Source organism: Dermacentor variabilis, chromosome 6, assembly GCF_050947875.1.
Source record: "Dermacentor variabilis isolate Ectoservices chromosome 6, ASM5094787v1, whole genome shotgun sequence".
NCBI lineage: Eukaryota > Metazoa > Arthropoda > Arachnida > Ixodida > Ixodidae > Dermacentor > Dermacentor variabilis.
Window position 1 is genome coordinate 34,481,480 of NC_134573.1, and position 22,665 is coordinate 34,504,144.

At 46.8% G+C, this 22,665-nt stretch overlaps 1 protein-coding gene across 1 annotated transcript in view; it reads right to left on the minus strand.

Annotated features, from left to right (window-relative positions):
- Positions 1 to 4,357: 4,357 nt before the first annotated feature.
- Positions 4,358 to 22,665, minus strand: part of LOC142584720 (dnaJ homolog subfamily C member 2) — a 127,858-nt gene continuing 109,550 nt past the window's right edge. The window contains exon 17 of the mRNA XM_075694939.1: positions 4,358 to 4,501. Coding sequence (XP_075551054.1) covers positions 4,424 to 4,501 — 78 coding nt within the window. The 3' untranslated portion in view covers positions 4,358 to 4,423. The remainder of the gene's footprint in view (positions 4,502 to 22,665) is intronic.

Here is a 22,665-nt window from a genome sequence, read left to right on the forward strand (position 1 = left end):
ATTCACTTGCGAGTCTGCGCGCATCTTGTCCACTTCTTCTGTTGTCCGTGTGTTTACAGTGCAGTAACTCCCTTATTATGAGATGTACTAGTTATCATTCTCATGGTAGCTGTGTGATAACAGTGACAGAGTTCGCTCTGGGAATTCTAGCAGGGTGATCTATGCACTGGCGTCTACAATGCAGAGCTCAGTGTGGCCAGACAATTTTGCAGTACTAAAGCTTCCAGCAACTCAGAAAATCCCTGCTATATGGTGCAGCCTGTAGAGTTCTTTGGGCTAGCTAGTGTGCCACTTCAAAAGCATTCAGGACATGGTGCAACTAACGCAGTGGCACCATATCCACCAAGAATGGGGCAAATACACCATGCTGTGTGTCCTGTTCTTCCTCTCTGTTTACGTACTATACCCGAGGACGACATTTTGCAGCTGTCAACCCCACATTGTGGGGCCCCAGCTACCACACTTGTATCACTGTGCAAGTAGACCACACTAGATGTCGCTCTGTGGCACCTTCTTTTTCCTTGGAGTGGTGCAGTCTGCACTCGAGCAGAGCGCACCTGAGGGGTGCTTGCCGTAGGAGGAGTGAAGTTTACTGTCATGTTAGAATAAGGATGCCATTCTATTACTCACTGGAAAATGAGTGTATAGTTTATTTAATGCTTAACGCTCTTCAAGGTTTCAAGTTATAATGTCCTGACTTATTTATTTAAACATGGGACTGTATCTTGCAGTGGCTGCCACGCGTGTGATCCGGCTCTGTAGCCTTGTCTGCTAGCCACAAAATGTTGTCCAAGACCATAGTTGTGCTACATTGAATGCCTTCAGGATAGCAGCAGGAATGTGCCATTCTTACCCAAGCAAGCCTGTTCATTCCCTGCCTAGCATGAACTAAGTCATATTCGTCATCATCATCAGCCTTACGTCAACTGCAGGATCAGAGGCCCGTTCTACAGATTTGAAATGACCAATTTAATTAGTGCCAAGCGAGTCTTACCCCTTTTCTGCAAATTACCTCTCTCATCACAAGCACATCTACCACAGTGTTAGTATTAGGTTGCCTTAATATTTATTTTGAGAAGCGAGAGGGGGGTGAGGAGTGAATATACATATCTGTTAAAGATCCCTTGTAACAGCTCAGTTCCACCACAACAGCAATAATAATACGTGGTGAGGTTTGCTACTTGCATTACAAGTTGCAGTGTTAGTGAGCTAATTATCAAAGTTATTTAATTTTATAAATTAGTTTAGAGCAACTTGCTAAAACTATGAAACTGCGGCCCAGCAGCAGCGAAATCAGGTCAATTTATTTAAAAAATCCTTAGAATAGTACCAGTCTTGAGATAACTATTGCCGTCATATAATAATATACATTGGTTCTCCGTCTGGTTTTGTAATACGGTGCTCATGAAGAGGTCACTGTGAATAAACAATAAAATAGAAATTTTAGATTATCGAGTTTACCATTTTAAAGCAACCGACCTACTAAGGTAGATGCCCTAGTGTGTGGCTGTGGATTAATTTTGACCACCAAAGGTCCTTTAACATGCATACACGCATATAAATCCAATTAATGAGCATTTTAGCATTCTGCCCATGCATGTACGTACACATTATGAAAAAGAAAGTAACAAACTACAATTACAATGACTTTATTTAAAAATGTAACTGATTACAGTGACCAATTACTGGCCCACACAGCTAATTAAAGAATTACTAATATTTAATCAATTACGTCTATGTTAGTTTCCGCCTGAGCTTTGTTAACGATGCACAAATGCAGTAAATAAATTAGCCAGCCCTGTGAAGGACTGCAAAGGGTTGTGCATCCACGAGGCTGCCGTAGGCCATGACTTTTGGTGTTCTGCTCCGGTTCCCGGCAAATTCAAGTGCTCAAAGCTGCGTCATCTGTTACAGCTTGTCTCGACAATGGCTACCTGCAATTGGTTACTGAAACTAGTACAGTGAGCGTTACAGAAGAAGAAGAAAGTAATCAATAAATTATAATCAAACTACCAAAAATGTAACTGATTACAAGCAAATAATTTAATGTAGTTAATTACGTACAAGTCCGATCCTGCACTTATCAGAACCATGGCTGACAGTTGAACATGCGACCTCATTCACAGCAGCTGAGTGCCATAAAATGTCAGAGGCTGTATGTAGTACTTACTGTCCCCACATTTGCTTCGTTCCCGTGCATCTGATGGCACCTGTGCTGGATACAACAGCAGGTGTGACGTGCTCCAGGGTAAGTGCAAAGGTGTTACGGTTCCAGGACTTACATTTGCAAACGTGGTGCTTTGCTTGAAGTCAGGGGTACAATCAGGACTCGATGTGAACCGAAGATTAGTGGGTCGCCTCGCATTGGGCGCTCACGGGCAGACTACAAATGAAGCTGTGCAGGGTGATATGGGCTGGACAAGTTCTGAAGTGAGGGAAGCTCACAGTAAAATTGATTTTGAAGAACGACTGAGGAATATGAAACAAAGTAAATGGGTTGCCAGACCATTTAAGTATTTGTACTGGAAAACTACTGACCCACAGTGGAGCAAAAGAGCTAGGAAGCTTGCCAGCGAGTATGTGACCGACAAAGTAAGCAACATGGCAACAAAGAAAGTTAAATGCAATGTCAGAGAGGCCGAGACAACCTCCTGGGTGGTGGAAATGAAAAAAAAAACCTGTTAAGAGTAAAAGATACCGAAGAGAAAAAAAACTACGTAAGAGTATAAATGAGATCAGGAAAGAAACAATTTATGATAATTGAAAGCAAGATCAGGATGCCTTAGAGCGCATAGCTATAAAGCATGGTACACCAAGGAAGAAGAAGCATTTGTTTGTTGTGTTGAAGCTAGGGAAACAATGGAACATGTCTTATTAGAATGTGAAGATATCTACCGAGCTGTCGTTTTAGGCTCCTCTGGCCTCCTTGAAGCTCTTGGGTTTAGGAATAGCAGGGTAAAGTGGGACTCGAAAGCTTTCACCATGTATCGTTTGCGTCTGTTGTCTCCGGAAAAACGGATGCACCTAACCCCTTGGTTACCACGACGTGAACAGACCACGTTGTACCGTCTGTGGTTCGGTGTTGCATTTACGAACTCGCATGCTTTCCTTATTGGAATGGCCAACAGCCCCACATGCGCCACATGCAACATCGATGAGACGCTCGCACATGTTATCTGTGTCTGCCCGCCGCGATATAGAGCTCAGAGACAAGTGCTGTGCAGAGTACTGGACCAGTTGGACAATCGTCCACTATCAGAACTGAAAGCTTTAGGCCAGTACTCCAACAGAACATCCCCGCTAAAGGCCTTACTTGCATTATGAAGGTTCCTGCGGTCTGCGGGGCTTCATGATAGACTGTAAGAACACCGTCCCCTACCACTCTGTAGTGTACGCGGTTATAAAAAAAAATTAAATTATGGGGTTTTATGTGCCAAAACCACTTTCTGATTATGAGGCACGCTGTAGTGGAGGACTCCGGAAATTTCGGCCACCTGGGGTTCTTTAATGTGCACCTAAATCTAAGTACACGGGTGTTTTTGTATTTCGCCCCCATCGAAATGCGGTCGCCATGGCAGGGATTCCATCCCGCGACCTCGTGCTCAGCAGCCCAACACCATAGCCACTGAGCAACCACGGTGGGTTGTACTCAGTTTGGTCGTGCTCGTCTCTATTCCTTTCTATCCCCCCCTTCCGCTCTCTTTCTCTTTTTATCCCCCTGAACCCTTCCTCTCGTGCAGGGTAGCCAACCGGAACTGCCTCTGGTTAACCTCCCTGCCTTTCTATGCATCCTTTTCTCTCTCACAGCTGCACAAAGTGCAACTGCCATCTTCTTTGTGCCCTTTAGAGCATTGGAGCTAGCAACTCTGCATACGGTATCCCATCATTGCCAAGACCTCGTCCATTGTCGCAATCCCAAGACAGACCACCAGAGTGAATCGGTAATGCAAAGCCAGACAATTTCAGAAAGAAACATGGCGGCCTTCTTGACTAGACGAACTCTCAGTGCAGCATGAAGGGACAAGCGCATAGGACACGCAAGCACCCCAGGTCAAGCCAAGGCAACTGGGACCGAGCAAACTGAGAAAATATGACTACACAAACTGAAATTGTGCAGTGCAGTTTATCGCACACACACGTACAACAGCACGAACACAGGGTGCACAGTGCAACAAATTTTAGAAGTCTCTTTTGAGAATGCACACTCACATTTCATTCCCAGTTTTATTTTTCTTCGGCAAACTTTACCCTGCACATCTCGCAATCTAGCACAGGCTGTATAGGCTTAGCAGTTGTCTCCATAAGCACCCTCTCGCAGTGTCAATGTCAGGGACACACGTGACAGTCACGACGTATATCGAGTGGGCATTTCCATTTTATTGGCAATGTGCCGTCACAGCTTACGAGGCCGTTGCACAGCTGGTCACTTCCGACCACTCTGAGCCGCTGCTGCAGCAGCCTGCTGGGCTGCTTTCTTGGTCTTCACGAGTTCCACAAGGTCCTGCGCAGGTGACAAAGAAAGAGGTTTTTTTTTTTTAAAGTATTACACGTCTTGGAGTAGCACGAAGCTACAAAGGAAACCAAACAAGCTTCTGAAAAATTTGTTCTAATAAAGGGATAAAACCTGGGCCTAAGGCCTTGGTGGTGCAGTCTCTCTACCATATGATCTAACTAGGAGGCTAGCAGAATGTATGGCGAGGTCAAATCAATCGACAACACAATGAACAGAGCACTCTGCATTGTGTCGTGCAAAACTGGTTTTCAAAAATCAGTTTTGTCAAAATCTCCAATGGCTAGATCATATGGCAGAGACTGCCCCAGAAAGGTGCTGGTTCCAGGTATGATCGCTGGACCAGAGCAAATGTTAGGTATGTCCTTAGGTACGGTCCCTAGAAACTCTCAGGTATGGTCCCTAGAATATTGGCTAGTCCGCTGTCCGCTGATGGGAGCGAGGACTATTTTGAACGTTGCTGGTGGTGGCACGACTTTGTGGTTCTGATGCTACTGCATGGCGCTCGGCCACCTGGCTGCTTGTTGGCCAAGCATACGCATGGTCGGTGTAGTTTCGCCATTCCTTTTTTTAATGATTTTCCGCCGCCGCGTACTTGTGCTGCATTAGAGAAGTATTTGTTATGGGGGTGATGAGAGGTTTTAGCTGCGCAAAATGATATTTGTTCGTAAAGAACTTTTTTTGCTGAGCTGTATGAAGCATGCATGTGGAGTGGCGATGTTTTATCATGGCCTGAAATAGATTGTAAGTGTACCAACACGTGTCACGACAGCTATGCAGTCCACTCTTGACCTTGCGTATATAAAAAAATATTTTCGAAAATTACAAGGTTAGTATCACAGATGGTATTGCCAATCACAAGCTTGTACACATCAACCTTTGAATTGATAGCAAGGACCAGAAACATTCAGTTCAAACCTTTCATGATTTCACTAATGCATATGATGAATCTGTTGATGCCACGTGCATCTGTTTATGTGATGCAATTGCATAAACACAAGTAAACACAAATAAACACAGAACTACAGCAAAAACTTGTTGCATCAAAACGTTGCATGGCGAAAAGAGGCAGAGACTTCTGACTCTACACGATGAGCGAGTTCAATGCTTCTTACAAGGTCGAAACTTGCCAAGCCACCATCAGAGACACTGGCTGTAGTCATGGATACTGTGCACGTTAGGCGTGACTGCAGGGAAATGCGGATGGAACGTGCACGGTGTTGGAGGTAGCTCTGTCTCATAATTCAGTGCATTGCCTCGTTGGTGCTGCTACATAGGCCTCCAGCTAGTGAAGAAGCCCGGCGAACTTCGGGAGTCCGAACGATACAGAAGAACGCCCAGTGGTTGTAGCCATGGAAGGGGTCAGAGAAAGCAACGAAGTAGTGGCAACGGAGCTGAGAGCGATGGTGTTGTCAGGACTTGTATGGAGCAGTGGGTCTTGAATGATGGCTGCTTTTAGGCGGCCAACAGTCAGCAGAATCGTGGCGACTGCGCAAATCAAACATATAGAACTTGTCATTGTGCTTGATGATGATGTGATAAGGGCCATCGTATGGGCGCTGCAAAGGCTTGCAGACTGCATCGCGACGAACAAACACACATGTCGCCGTCTCCAAATCAGGAGAGATGTAGGGAAAATCAAGGTATTGAGGGCAAAGATGTGGGGCATAAAACTGCGAAGAGCGGAGCGCAACTGCACTACATACTCGGGCAGGTCGGGGCAAGGTGAGGTGAATGTAGGGTCGAACAGTTCTCTGGGAAGGCGGAGTGATGAACCATAGATTAGATCAGTAGCTGTAAACTTGATGTTTTGCTTTAAAGTTGCCCTAAGGTTAAGCAACACAGGAGGTAGGGAAACTGTCCAGCTGACCATGTTGGGTTGCGCCCTCAAGGATGCCTTCAGTGTCCGGTGGAAACGTTTCTACCATGCCATTTATGATGGGGTGGTATGCCGTGGTGCAAATCTGCGAACTTCCTAGCAAGGACATCAGCTTTTTGAAAAGGCAAGATTCGAACTGTCCACCTCGATCGGTGGTGATGGTAGATGGAATGCTGAAATGTGACACCCATCCCGAAAGGAAAGTTTTAGCGATGGTTTCACTTTTGATGTTGGGAATGGGAAACGCCTCTGGCCACCGAGTAAAGCGGTCAATGCTTGTCAGCAGGTAGTTCTTTCCATCTGATGGAGGCCATTGTACTAGAAATTCAACATGTACCTTGTCGAAATGCTCTGAAGGTGGTGAGAAGGAACTGTACGGAGACAAGGTGTGACAATGGACCTTAGATTGCTGGCAATGCAAGCAACTGCAAGTCCACCCACGGATGTCCTTGTTGATGCCCAGCCAGACAAAATGCCGGGTGATAAGGTGTTGCATGGTACAGATGCCAGGATGCGTGAGGCCGTGCAGAGAGTCGAAAACAGCACGATGGAAACCATTCAGAACAAGAGGTCTAGGACTACCAGCAGACATGTCGTGGACAATGGAAACAGTGGAGGACGGAAGGGTAATTTCACAAAACTCGATCGTTCCAGGGGCCAGGCAAAGCTGAGCGATCTCTGCATCTCATGCTTGCACTGCAGCCAGGGCAATAAAATTGACAGTTGTTGGGAAGTGGCATAAGATACGGACAGTGTTAGGCATGAGAGTGCATCGGCGGCAGCATTCGCAGATCCTTGCATGTGCTGGATATCAGTCGTGAATTCTGCAATATAAGCGAGGTGATGACTTTCACGGGGTGAAACTTGCTGCTGGCAGATCTGATGGCAAACGTCAACGGCTTGTGGTCCGTGGAGATGAATAAACTTTGAGCTTCTAGGAAATGCCTGAAGTGATGCACTGCCATGTAGCAGGAGTTCACAGCTGAAAGTGCTGTAATTGCTTTTGGTGCACCCCTCAAGAGAGCTTGCCTGAAAAGAACGTGAGCGGTTGCCATGATCCGTCAATGCATTGTTGTAAAGTGGCTCCAACTGCCACGTCTGACGCGTCTGTCATGAGACAAAGTGAGCCTCAGGTATTGGGTGAACAAAAAGGGTGACATCTGCAAGCTGTGTCTTAATAGCTTTGAAAGAGCTGGACATATTCTCAGACCATGTAATGGGAGTAGAGTCCTTGTTTCCATGGAGTAGACCAGCAAGTGCACAAATTAGGTGAAAACGGCGGGGGATGAAACATTGCTAGAAATTGATCAGTCCCAGAAACTCGTATATTTTAGGCATCGAAGTGGGCTGAGGAAAGTCGCGAATGACTTGCGCTTTGTTAGAGAAGCGGCCGGATGCCATGACGATCAACGTGTTGTCCAAGAAAGTCAAGATTAGGCATGCCGAACGTACACTTGGCTTTGTTGATGATTAGGCTGTACTTGGCAAGGCATTGGAAAAGCTGCCAAAGGTGTAAGAGGTGGTCGTCTGCATCGCAGCTAAAGATGAGGAGGTCATCTACGTAGGCAAAGCACAATGAAAGACCTCATGTGACTATGTCCACGAAACGCTGGAAAGTTTGAGGGGCATTGCGGAGACCAATGGGCATTCGCAGGTATTCAAAGAGGCCAAAAGGTGTTACGACGGCAGTCTTGGAAATGTCCGAGGGTTTGACAGGTATCTGATGATACGCCTTGATGAGGTCTATCTTTGAAAAGATGGTTGCTCCATGTAGTGGTGCTATAAAATCCACAATGTTAGGCTGAGGGTAGCGATCGGGAACAGTAACATTGTTCAATGCGCGGCAGTCACTGCAGGGCTGCCGATCACCTGACGGCTTCTTGGACACCATTTGTAGAGGAGATGCCCAAGGACTTGAGGATGGTTGCACAATGCCAAGCTTGAGCATATGGTCGAATTCGATCTGGCTATCTTGAGTCGAATCAGGTGTGATGCATCCTGAACGACTGTGCACAGCTGGCCCTGTGGTGATAATATGGTGGGTGATATTGTGCTTTGTAGGATGCATGAAACTGGACGAGCTAAGCAAATCTGGAAACTCGTCGAATAAGTGCTCACAGACTAATGAAGGTGACTTGTTGGCAACAGTGCTGACGCCGGCTGTTGACGCTATGCCTTGCACCGTTAGGTGCGTTGTAGCATCTACAAGATGCTTGTGGGCCATGTCCACAAGCAGGTAAAACCGACGAAGAAAGCCTGCACCAAGAATTGAGTAAGCCACTCCCGCTACGACAAAAACCCATCAAAAAAGATGCTGGAGTCCAATGTTCAGTGTAAGGGCGTGTTCACAATGTTAAGTTGCAATATCAGTCTTATTGACAACTTGCAGCATAACTGCAAATTGGCGATTATTTGGAAATGCAGGTGAGGGTGGAACAACGCTAACTTTGGCTCCCGTGTCCACTAGAAAACAGAGCCCAGACGCCTTGTAAACGAAGAATAAGCAGCTCCTTGCCGGACTGCCACCACTCGCCGCTTCTAGTGGTGAGCCGGAGAGTTTCCAGAGGAAGTGCAGGGAGACGTGCACTTTTGGGCGGCCATGCCGAGTGTGCACTGATACCAGCACTCGCTGGGACACAGCGATCAAGGTGAGGAGCGCCGGCGTGACGAGGAGCAATGCATGATAAGGAGCGGTGGCATGACGAGGAAAGAGAGGGTGCAGATAGGGTGGCAATCTGTGCAGATAGATGGTCTATCTGGCTGTGAAAGTCGTCGCGAAGTGCCTGCAGATCAGGTGGCGAGAGATGAAATGACTCATTTGCTGCAGAAGCCGTCACGATCGAAGAAATGGGCGGGAAGGCTATGTCCATCACAGTGTTAGTAAGCTGTGTGAGATTCGCCAGAGATAAACCAGTTTAGCAGCAGCGGCAAGCACCATGCGAACAGTGGAAGGCAGGTGCTGCAAGAAAAGTTCTTGGAGCAAGTCTTCATAGAAGGAGGCAGCTTTATTACCAAGGAGCTGCTGCAGACAGTGAAAAAGCTGCGAAGGCTTGCGGTCGCCTATTTCTTCAGCTGAGAAAATCTGCTTGAGTTGTTGCTGTTGCATCTTGCGTTTCAAAACGTGTTGACCGCTGATACCACTCCCTGCTTAACATTGTGTGCTGCGCTGTGTTCCCTGCTGAAACAATCTCAGTCTATGTTTGGTCCCTGTTGAAGGAAACACTCTCTTTTCTCGGTTACCAAAAGGTGAAACAGGAGGTAGAAAAGGAGTGCTTCCTCTGACGGGGACCAAATGTAGACTGAGTTTATTTTAGCAGGGGGAAAGGAAACACGGCGCAGCACACAATGTTGGACGCAAAGTGGCGCTAGCGGTCAACATGCTTCGAAACCGAAACACAAGATGTAACAGTTGCCTTTCCAACTACAACGCACGCTTAAGGAACTCCGCCGACAAAATGTGATAGGGGTTTGTCTCGGGCAGAGTAAGAATAAGGACTTGTATTTCCCCAGCAATCCTGAAGGAAGCGCAGACACGTGGTGAAATTTTGAAGTCTGTGATATCATTCGTGCCATCATGAACTGGCTGCTGACTTGTGCTAGCCAGAGGGAGGGAGCAGCTGGCCAGAATTTCGGAAGGTGGAATGAAAAACCGGAGACTGCTCGAGACACTGCGGGGTCAGAGGAGGCTTGTGTAGAGTCAACATTCTCACTGTAGTCAGCAAATAGTCGCAAGGTTTTGAAAGTCCATCGTCACCAATATTGTAGATGTCACATGCACGTGTTTAGTGATGCAATTGCGTGAACGCAAGTAAATGCAAATACAGTAGAACCTCGTTCAAGCTCTTTGGAAAAATACCATGACAAAAACGTACTAACCAGGAAACTTACGATCCTAAGTAGCTAAACAAATTTGACAGACTCGATTATTGTTGACGTCTACCTAATGCGAAGCATCGCGCAGATCGTTGTGGCATGAGACGCCAACGCGCATGGAGCTGGTGGTGCTCCGGCGGCCCGAGACGCATTTTGATGTTTTCTTATTGTGTGGTGTTTTAAGAGGGCGACGGGAAACCGAAACGAAATCGGGCTGACAAACGACGACACATGCCGCCAGGAACAGCGGCACGTTCGGATTATTGTCTATTAAAAGCGTGCAGTATGCTAGCAATGGCACTACACATCTTCTTGCTAAGTCCTCATCGGCATATTGGTGTCCAAACCCAAACACAGCCGCCGAGCTGGTACTCGACATAGTGTCGTCGAAGGTTGTAGTGTTGGCTGTCGGTCCTCTGCTGGTCCTTGATCCGCAGGTGGGCGAGCTGTCGGGCTTCTTCGGCCCGCTGGAGATAGGTGGCGACGTCAAGATTCTCTTTGTCGGTGACGTACAGCAGCGTGGCGTCGAGTGTCTTTGTCGGGTTCCTGCCGTACACCATCTTAAACAGCCTGATCTGTGTTGTTTCTTGCACCACTGTGTTGTAAGCGAACGTTATGTACGGCAGGATGGAATACCAGGTCTTGTGTTTGACGCCGACATACATTGCTAGCATGTCGGCAACGGTCTTATTCAGGCCCTCCATAAGACCATTCCTCTGCGGGTGTTAGGCAGTTGCCCTCCTGTGGCTTGTCTCGCTGCATTGCAGAATGGCTTGGTCGAGCTCTGCCGTAAAGGCCGTTCCTCTGTCAGTGATGAGGACTTCTGGGGCACCATGTTGCAGCAGGATGTTCTCGACGAAAAATTTCGCCACTTTGACTGCACTACCTTTCAGCAGAGCTTTTGTTTCAACGAAGCGGGTGAGGTAGTCCGTCCCCACGATGATCCACTTATTTGCGGATGTTGATGTTGGGAAGAGTCCCAATAAGTCCATACCGATCTGCTGAAATCGTCGGCAAGGAGGCTTGATCGGCTGTAGTAATCCTGCTGGCCTTGTCGGTGGTGTCTTGCTTTACTGACAGTCTCGGCATGTATTGACGTAACGGGCGGCGTCAGCGGTCAGGTGCAGCCAGCAGTACTTTTCCTGTATCTTTGATAGCGTCCGGGAGAATCCGAGGTGCCCAGCAGTCGGATCGTCATGTAAGGCGTGCAGTACTTCTGGACGCAGCGCAGAGGGAACAACAAAGTAGTTGGCGCAAACTGGTGAGAAGTTCTTAACGAGTAGGTTGTTTTGAAGCAAGAACGATTAAAATCCTTTCTTAAGTGCCCTAGGGACAACGTCGGTGTTCCCTTCCAAATACTTTACAAAACTTTTTAGCTCCAGGTCTGCGCGTTGCACTTCGACAAAGTCTTCTGCATTTATTATTGCAAGAAAGGCACCGCCATCCTCGTAATCTTGCAGCTGCGAGTCAATAAGGGCGCGTGATAGGTAGTCAGGCAGTCAGCATCAGAGTGTTTTCGTCCGGACTTGTAAATTACAGTGATGTCACATTCTTGCAGTATTAGGCTCCACCGCACCAGCCGTCCTGAAGGCTCCTTTAAATTCACTAGCCAACACAACGCGTGATGGTCACTGACGACGTTGAATGGCCTGCCATATAGGTGAGGGTGGAACTTTGCTGTAGCTCAAATGATGGTGAGGCATTCCTTTTCAGTCATAGAATAATTGCGTTCCACTTTTGACAGAGATCAGCTAGCATAAGATATCACCCGTTGAAGTCTGTCTTTCCCTGGACTAGGATGGCACCAAGACCTAGGCTACTGGTGTCAGGGTGAATTTTGGTATCAGCGTCATTTGAGTTCTTGAAATGCGTCGGCCTGCGGCGCTTCCCACTTGAACTTGATATCACATTTAGTTAGATGTGTCAGCGACTCAGCAATGCGTGAAAAGTCCTTGACAAAATGCCTGTAGTAGGCACACATGCCAAAGAATCTACGCACCGCTTTCTTGTTGATGGGCTGCGGGAACTTTGCGATGGCAGCTGTCTTCTGCGGGTCGGGGCGGACTCCAGATTTGCTGACGATGTGGCCTAGGTACGGCACCTCATCGTAGGTGAAACAGCACTTTTCTGGCTGGAGAGTAAGCCCTGATGACCTGATGGCCTCTAGTACTGTTGCAAGCCGCCTAAAGTGATCGTCAAAATTTCCGGCGAAGACGACGACGTCATCCAAGTAAGCAAGACAGGTTTGCGACTTCAATGCTGCCAAAACCATGTCCATTATGCGCTAGAATGTTGTAGGCGCTGAGAACAGTCCAAATGGCATGACCTTGAACTCATAGAGGCCGTCTGACATGATGAAGGCGGTCTTTTTGTGATCTCTCTCGTCGACTTCTATTTGCCAGTAGCCAGACTTGAGGTCCATTGACGAGAAGTATTTAGCATTGCACAGCCGGTACAATGCATCGTCTATCCATGAGAGGGGGTATATGTCCTTTGTGATCTTGTTCAGGCGACGATAACGCAGAAACGTAGCGTTCCGTCCTTTTGCTTGACCAAGACAACAGGGGATTTTCACGTGCTTTTCGACGGCAGGATGATGTCGTCGCACAGCATTTTGACGACTTGTTGTCTTATAGCTTCACGTTCTTGCATCGAAACTTGGTAAAGGCTGTGGCGAAGTGGTCGAGCGCACTCTTCAGTTATTATGCAATGCTTTGCAACTGGTTTTTGTCGAATCCTCAATGACGTCAAAAAGCAGTCTTTGTATCGTCGGAGAAGACCTCTGAGCTGTTGCTGCTTACTCAGGGGGAGACTTGGATTTATGTCGAAATCTGGTTCGAAAACTATGGTTGTCGGGGTAGATGCAGCAGAATCCGAGAGGACAAATGCATTGCTGCTTTCTACAATTTCCTCGATGTATGCGATCGTCGTGCTCTTGTTGATGTGCTTGAACCCCTGGCTAAAATTAGTCAGAATCACTTTCGCTTTCCCTCCATGCAGTTGAGCGATCCCTCTTGTGGCGCAAATGTCACGGTCGAGCAGTGGACATTGGTCGCCCTCGATGACGCCTTCTATGTCTGTGGGCGTTTCGCTGCCCACGAAAATGACGATGGTGGAGCGAGGCAGGATGCTGACTTGGTCCTCAAGTACACTTAAGGCACGCTGATTGGAAGGCCTCTCAGTCGATATCACCTGGCTTGTGAAGAGTGTTATCGACTTCGACCTCAGGCCAATGATGGCGCCTTGTTGGTTCAGGAAGTCCACGCCGAGAATTACGTCTCGCGAGCACTGTTATATGACAACGAGTGTTGCAGGGTAGGTCCGGTCATGAACTGTGATTTTTGCCATGTGGATTCCCGTCGGCGTTGTGAAGTGTCCTCCAGCTGTCCGAATTTGAGGGCTGTCCCATGCAATCTTGACTTTCTTCAGCTTGGCGGCGAACAATCCACTGATGACAGTGTAACAAGCATGTGATGCCCTCTCGGGCATAATCTTCGTTGGCCTGCCAGGCTCGGTAGGCAACATTGGTCACTGCACCAATAAACACGGGCAAGCACAGCTGCTCAGCGGTCAGTCATCGTTCATCACCACCATGCTGCGGAGCGTCTGTATGGCCTCTTGAGATGTTGCAGTGGGCATGCACAGTAAGCCATGGGTGATGCCAAATCTTACAAGACTACAAATTAAGACGTAGTAGTTCTGCGGAAACCCGCAAGGTGGAGAGAAGTAATGAATAAAGGGAAAATGAGACATCCACCCGTTCGTAGCAATTGCTACAAAGGAAACCCATACGGGTTCTTCGAAAGAAAAGCCTCATAGTTGAAGAAAAATTCGTCCTGGTCCGGGACTCGAACCCGGGACCACCACCTTTCCGGGGCAGCCGCTCTACCATCTGAGCTAACCAGGCGGCTAGCAGATGGCAGAGCGAAGTCGAATTTGTCGACAACACGAAGCAAATTCGACAAATTGTCGACAAATTCGACTTCGCTCTGCCATCTGCTAGCCGCCTGGTTAGCTCACATGGTAGAGCGGCTGCCCCGGAAATTTTTGCAATTTTTGCAATTTCACACTGTGAAAATTGCAAAAAAGATCGATTTTAGGAAACCAATTGTTCCTGCAACTGCAACGCCTAATATATACACTGTATCAAAATAATTTAGCTGAACATGCACTGTAAGTGCCTGAAAAAAAAATATTTTGTCAGTGAGGACAGTGATAAAGGAGCTCAATATAGCTCAAAGTTTGTGTAGTCGCCTGTCGTCTTTTCTGCCACCAAGCGCTGCCACCAAGCGCCTCTTTGCTTGCAATAACCACATAGGAGAAGGCATCAAAAGTCACAAGCCAGTCTAACAAAGTTCATGATTCACGCGACCCTCTATTGGGTCAGCATGCCAGCACGTTGAGAGGCCTTTACGATTGGGTGTTGCTATGGCAATGCGCACCAACACTACCAGCGAGTGCTCACATGCTAGGCCTGCTTCGAAAACATTGTTTATTCGCCGTTTCTTTGTTGATAACAGCAGATCGAACGGTGATCACGTATGGTGAATTGATGCTCGGTAATAAAATAGAAAGTTCTAAACCAGAGAGAGAGAGAGAGGTGCAAATGAGAGAAAGGCAAGAAGGCTAACCAGAGTTTAAACCTCCGGTTTGCTACCCTGCACTACAGGAAAGGAAAGGGGAAGTAAAGACGGAAAGAAGAGCGGTGACAAAAATAAAAGCGTGAAAAAATAAATAAAAAGGGACAGGATGGGATCATTACAGTCTTTCTAATAGGCCACTGCCACGTAAAAAGGTCAACAAAGCCTTGACCGACTTTCGGTGCAACGAGAGTTTATGTCGGCATTCCAAGACTAGCTGTTCTGAAAGTGGCCTGTCGTCAAGGCGTGCCAACACGGTCGCTAGTGACAGCCGGTGCGCGCTGTATTGAGGACAGTGGTAAAGTACATGTTCTATGGTCTCCTTACTGCCACAGTGACTGCAAGCCGCGCTCGCGTCTATATTGACTCGGAAGGCGAAATATCTTGCGTAACTGACACCAAGCCACAGTCGGCAAAGTACTGCTGTCTTGAGTCGAGAGAGTCCAGATGGGGGTCGAAGTCAAAGGGCCGGGTCCAGTCGGGGTAGACGTGTGTGCTTCAAGCTTGGTGTGTTCCATAAAGTTCTGATTGTTCATTTGCAAGCACATGAATTTTCATTGCAGCGTTTGTTCTTGAGAATGGAATTGAGTCTTGCAAGCCCTCCTCATGAGCAGATCATGCTGCTGTGTCGGCATGTTCATTGCCCATTATGCCACAGTGGCTTGGAATCCACTGTAACGTGATGTTGTGTCCTTGCTCGACAAGGTGGTGAAGCAGCAGTCTGATTTCTAGACCTAGTTGTTCGTGGGGTCCGTGACATAAGGCAGAAACCAAACAATGAAGAGCAGCCTTCGAGTCACTGAACAAGCTCCATTTATTGGGTAATACATCAGAAATTACACGAAGTGCACAGCAGATAGCAGTGAGCTCCGCGGCAGTCGATGTAGTCTGGTCATCATCATCATCATCATCATCATCATCATCATCAGCAGCAGCAGCAGCAGCAGCCTAGTTACGCCTACTGCAAGGCAAAGGCCTCTCCCATACTTCTCCAACAACCCCGGTCACGTACTAATCGTGGCCATGTCGTCCCTGCAAACTTCTTAATCTCATCCGCCCACCTAACTTTCCGCCGCCCCCTGCTACGCTTCCCTTCCCTTGGAATCCAGTCCGCAACCCTTAATGACCATCGGTTATCTTCCCTCCTCATTATATGTCCTGTCCATGCCCATTTCTTTTTCTTGATTTCAACTAAAACGTCATTAACCCGCGTTTGTAACCTCACCCAATCTGCTCTTTTCTTATCCCTTAACGTTACACCCATCATTCTTCTTTCCATAGCTCGTTGCGTCGTCCTCAATTTAAGTACAATCCTTTTCGTAAGCCTCCAGGTTTCTGCCCCATAGATGAGTACTGGTAAGACAAAGTTATTATATACTTTTCTCTTGAGGGATAATGGCAACTTGCTGGTCATGATCTGAGAATGCCTAAATGCACCCCAGCCCATTCTTATTCTTCTGATGATTTCAGTCTCGTGATCCGGATCCACCATCACTACCTGCCCTAAGTAGATGTATTGCCTTACCACTTCCAGTGCCTCGCTACCTATTGTAAATTGCTGTTCTCTTCCGAGACTGTTTAACACGACTTTAGTTTGCTGCAGATTAATTTTTAGACCCACCCTTCTGCTTTGCCTCTCCAGGTCAGTGAGCATGCATTGCAGTTGGTCCCCTGAGTTACTAAGCAAGGCAATATCATCAGGGAATCGCAAGTTACTAAGGTATTCTCCATTAACTCTTATCCCCAATTCTTCCCAATCCAGGTCTCTGAATATCTCCTGTAAACACGCTGTGAACAGCATTGGAGAGATCGTATCTCCCTGCCTGACGCCTTTCTTTATTGGGATTTTGTTGCCTTCTTTATGGAGGACTATGGTGGCTGTGCAGCCGCTATAGTTATCTTTCAGTATTTTTACATACAGCTCGTCTACACCCTGATTCCGTAATGCCTCCATGACTGCTGAGGTTTCGACAGAATCAAACGCTTTCTCGTAATCAATGAAAGCTATATATAAGGGTTGGTTATATTCCGCACATTTCTCTATCACCTGATTGATAGTGTGAATATGGTCTATTGTTTAGTAAGTAGCCTTTATGGAATCCCGCCTGGTCCTTTGCTTGACAGAAGTCTAAGGTGGAGGTGAAGTCTAAGATCTTATGGTGGAAGTTTTTGCAGGAAAGATCACCAATCCTGCAGACCCATTCACCGCCTACCCACAGTTTTAATTCCTACCCGCGGTTTCTAAGCGCAGGTGGGAACTGTGGAATCACGACCCAGGTTGGCCAATAAAATCAGGTCAGGGCCGGAACCCGGCTCCGCAACTTAGAGAGCCATCTAAACCAGAGCTGCCTACACAGATCAAAGTGCAACCATCCTCTCCTCATTATTTATTTACGTAATTATTCATACAGTCGAGTCCCGCTACAACGAAATTGATGGTGCACGAGAAAATTGTAGAAGCGAAAATTTCATTGTGAAATTCCCAAAAATATGGCTAACCTCAACTGGTAAACCACGAACTTTTATTTCCAAAAGTCAAGTAGTGTCGATTGCTTCCCTTTTCTTCCCAGGAGCATCATGAGGCGATGTTCACATTCGGCGAGTAGCTGCACCGTGAGGTCATCATGCACAGCCACGCAGTTGCTGACGACATCGAACACATCCAGTACGCGAGATGTGGCCAAGGGCTTTTGATGGCAGCATCTCATAAAACAGGCCTGTCTCGTCAGCGTTGTAAATGTCACACATGGCATAATCTTTCAACAACGCCGAAACGTTTGTGGAGATCCAGGCGGATGCGCTGCCTGTGTCTGCCAATGCCGACTTGCCAAAAAGCGACTTGCCGACAATGTCATGGCGGGCCTTGAATCTGCTGAGCCAGCCTGTGCTCGCCTTAAAATCGTCAATTCTCAGCAGGCAAGCATAATTCAGGGCCTTCTGCTGAACGGCGTTTCCACTGATGGGTATGTTTTTCGCCCTCGTCTCGACAAACCAAGTGTACATAGACTTGTCGAGGTCTTCGTGAGCCGACGGCGTCTGCTCTTCTGCTTGGCTGATGTCCCCAATGCAAGAGCTTACGCTATTGCCTCTTTGGACTTCAAAATGGTGGACAGCAAACTGGGAGAAATCCCAAACTTTTCCACAACGTCGCCTTTCTTCTGCCCACTTGCGACTTCGGCCAGGATCCGAGCTTTATACTCCAAGGATAAAAACTTTCGACATGGCGGCGCCATATCGAAAAGCACGCTTAAAACAGAATGGCTTCTCTGAGCAAATCGAACACCGCTACACGTGCACAATACGAAGTGCCAATTGCACTAGCACTAACTACGCACCGACGGCGCCGAGATGCAGCATGGACTGACGAGACGACTGAGCTTCGGCTTTCGATTGTCTGCGGCTAAAAAGTTTCAAGCCAATCCCAAAGGTAGGCCAGTCTCATCGCCGTCGCCATCGAGCAATGGCGGCACTGGCGGCCCCCATGCTTGGTCATCAGCGGCAGTTTCTTGTTGTGCCAACACGCGGTGATAACTTTGTAGACGCATTTTTATGTGCAAAACATTCGAAATTGCGTTTCCTGCACGGCAACTTAAATTTCGAGCCTGGAATTACTTTGTCAGATTTTGTTGAAGCGGAACGGCATAAGAAAAAATGTTCGTTGTGGTGACGATATTTATGCATTGACTCCTATGGGCAGCTGACGGGGAACCAAGAATTATTTGTTGTACCGGAAAGTTCGCCGAAGCGGCGTTCATTGTAGCGGGGTTCGACTGTGCCTCAAATACCCCATTTGGGGTTCTACGTGAGGGTGGGCATATTTAGCTCATGTTTTCAATGAATGCCTTAAACGATGAATGACTGGAGTGGTGCACCACTTCAGCAGGTAGATGATTCCAGTCTTTCGGTGTTTGAATGAAGAAAGAGTTAAGATGAGCGGTGGTGTGAGCTGGAGGGGGATAAACAGCCTTTGAATGGCTATGACAAGATTAAGTGTGATGCGCGGGCATGATGTCGGTCTGGTGAAGCAGCGAGTGATAAAATTTGTAAAAGACACACAGTCTTGCTGTTTTGCCGCGGTTCTCAAGGGTTGGAAGGTTCAGAGATGACTTAAGTTTGGGGGGACGCAGGTTTTATAGCGTGAAAAATGGCAAAAAAAAAGATTTTTTTTTTAAATCACATTTTCAGTTTCTATAACTCTTTTTCTATACGACTCCGAAACATCATCCATATAAAACACATAGAAGTGCTCTAAAAAATTTGTCTTATCAGCCAAGGTGGCGAAGAATTTCACAGAAATCAATAAAGAACAGCGTTTTTCACGCCACAATATCTCCGGAACAGCGCGCCCGAGCGCCGCCATCTTGGTCTCGTTGGAAAGCGCATTCCTCAGTCTTCGAATCTGCCGCTTCAGCGATCTCCTCCATACAGTAACAAGCGCACAAACAGCAAGCGATTGAAGGTCGTGCCGGAGTCTGCGATTGGCCGCGCCCGCCGCGTGACTCCAGCATGATTTGCCATTGGTCCGGCGCTCGCGTCGTCTGCTTGGCTATTTGTACCTCGCGAGTCTGAACGTCTCCACTCGCCGTTTACCTCGACGTGTCAATACGGGCGCTATGCGGACATCGCAGTAGTGTGGCCGATTCCTACGCTTGTGGATGTTTCAGACTCGCGGCTAAGCATTCCGAGCATCGGCGACGCGGACTTTGCGACCAAGATTCACGCGCGGAATCCTCGGATGTGCGGTTGAGCCTTTCACCACTCGGTGTTTCGGAATTTGTGATGAAGCACATCGCACACGCAGTCCTCGGACACCCGGCTAAACATTTTGCGCATAGGGAGTCTCCAACTCGGCGATCATGCACATTGCGTGCGGACTTTTCGGACCCTCACCTAATCATTTTGTGCATCGGCACCTCCGATTGCGTAAACAAGAGCATCGAGTGTCGACTCCTCGAGCCCGCGTCTAGGCATTTCACGCGTCTGCACCTCGGACTGCGCGGTTAGGCATCTGGCACGTCTGCACCAACAATATCTATCATACCCCCCCCCCCCCCCCCATAAAGAGAACCTCATCATGAGCTCTGTTCACTAGGTCCCTTGGGCTGGCACAACATCTGGCTGCAGAAGTGATCGAGGCATCATACAAAAGTACAATTCTGGAAAGCACCTAGCAGCTGCATATCTATAACTGGCCTTCTGATGCTAAGTTCCAAAGCCATTGTTAGGTGAAGGTGACTTGGAAGGCAGTTACTTACACTCAGAACCTTCATTCAGTAACATGGTCAATTCTACATAATAAAAAAAAAAAAATTGCCTCACTGATTGTTTTGGAGACTGCTATCAATCAGGCAGCCTGCAGGTACAACACTGGAACTATATTCATGCCCACACAGAGTTCTGCACCTCGGTATGAAACCCAGGCACCACGCTCTTGTAGAGAATGGTGCCTAATAAAGTTTCTTGTGCTAGTTCAGTGGCCAGTGTGCTATTATTTTGACAGTGTGCAGTCACACATTCAGTATGGCCATTCTAACAAAATATAGAGCTTCAAAACGGTGCCATTTGTATGGCTGTAGATTCACTTCAGCAAAAGCTACATATGTTTGAAACTTCAAATGCGTTTATTTCAGTTCGATGTTTTTGCACACCGTACTCAGCCTTACAGGTGTTTTTTCTGGGTTGTATTTGGCCAAAAATGACAAAGATGGTATCATCTTATTCGTAGTAAAATGATCTGGGGGGTGATGCTATTTTTATTACTTTTGCACTGTCATGAAAATTACATTTAAGTATATAGTACTCACTGCTAATTTGAAAAAAAAAATGTTCATGATAAATGCAAAATTGTTTTGTTGTCCGCAAAATGCTTCCAAATGAATAAAAATAGCATCACCTCCTACAGTAGGTTTTTAGCAATGGTATCATGCATTTAGTTTTTGGTTTAGCAAGACTGAATCATCAAAAAGCCCCGTAACGAGTTTGAAATTAGTTTGACTTCAGACCACAATATTTTTTGAACTGATACAGCCATCGAAAATCTAATTACAGATCTGAAATCAGCATGAAAAATTACCCCAGACAGTGGAGTTTGTTAAAGATTCACCCAAAAATAAGAAAAAAATTTTTAGGACCCATGTCCCCCCTTAAGTTTAGTGACGCTAGTGTGAGTAGTCAGAATGAATGAGCCTTGCTGCACGATTCTGTATGGATTCCAGTGCTGTTGCCAGGTTAGATTGGTGTGGGTCCCACACTGAGCATGCGTATTCCAGTTTGGGTTGAACGATTGTTAAATATGCGAGTAGTTTTAATGAGGGGGGAACAAGATGTAGATTCAGCACAGGTAGCATAGTACATGGTTGGCATCATTGCTAACGCTGCAAATGTGTGAGGACCAACCAACAGTGAGAAGAGGAGGAGGTTATTGCAAGGTTCAGATGGGCAAGGGAAAAGATTGCGCTGGGCCGACCAAACAAGTCGTCAGCGTGTTGTGCAATGCTGTACCGTGCCCATAATGAAGTGACAGCAAAGCAAACCCCTGGCCTCTAATGTCAAGCCAACTCGCGGGTGTAGTCTTACTTTGGAGACTGTACATGATGCACTGATGCCTGTACCCATGACTCTTTGCACAGAGATGGGTTCATGTTTGTTCGTGCATTCTAGATCCTATTTTAATACTACGTGCACTAATGTCACCCCTAGCAGAGACGGCGCACTCGTCCCTCTTAAACAAAAGCGAACAATGTAAAACAGTGTCTGCGGCATAGCTTGCTTGAAAGTGATATCGGTTACGACAAGAGCACAAAGTCAGTTTTGTGGTGTGAGTACAGTTTTCCCCATATGAATATTAATGCTATCATGTAAGCTGCTGCTACAGATGACCGCGAAGCTTTGCCAAACCAACACGATGCTATTAGGATGCCTGGCAACACATTTCAAATCCGCAAGAACATGATGCAACTGCCTAGCGTGTCCTATGTTGTCATATAGCCTTGTGCTTTTGCCCTTGGTAGAGCTGACCAAAAGCATCTGTATGAATTAGAAAGACACTAAAGCCCCACCAAATGAGAAACGGAGCCCCAAAAGTTCGCTCACTGGCACATACGGTGAGTATTATAATTCTGGTATACTTTTGTGTGAATGAACTGTTTCCAAAACTTTGTGGCCCAATTCTTGAAAAGTGCTTTTTGTGTTTGCTACCTTGCTTGCAGAAAGCATGGCATGGTAACGGCAGGACAAGTTTTTATTCCGTTTGTTTTATTGTAATAACCAAGATGCAGTGCTTCAGGGCAAGACCATTTCAGTTTCTTAATCTAGACTTTGTTTTTATTATTATTTCATTGTTTCGTAACCACATTGTGTTGCTACATTGCTGTATGAATGCGATGTTGAATATAAGAATTGTAAAGTCATTTAAAAAAATTATAGCACTGTCTTGCCCCAATGTCCTGGATTGCACATCTGTGCAAGCACTAAGACTGAATCAAACACTCTTGCTTGTTTCACTTCAATGCTAAACTTTTCAAAAGCAGGCAATATGTAATTTCTCATAAACAAAGTCTGCTTACATAATTTATTTGTATATTTGCATTTAGAGTGTTAATACAATTTTCAATGTGCTATATACAAAATTGCAGCGTTCTGCACCAAAAAATAACAATGTTGTTCTCAATCTCCTTACCCCCCTTCACTGTGTATTAAAAAAAAAAAAGCAAACTCTGTTCTGTAGGTGCGCTGTGAACAGGCACTCTGCTCATAGTAAAAGT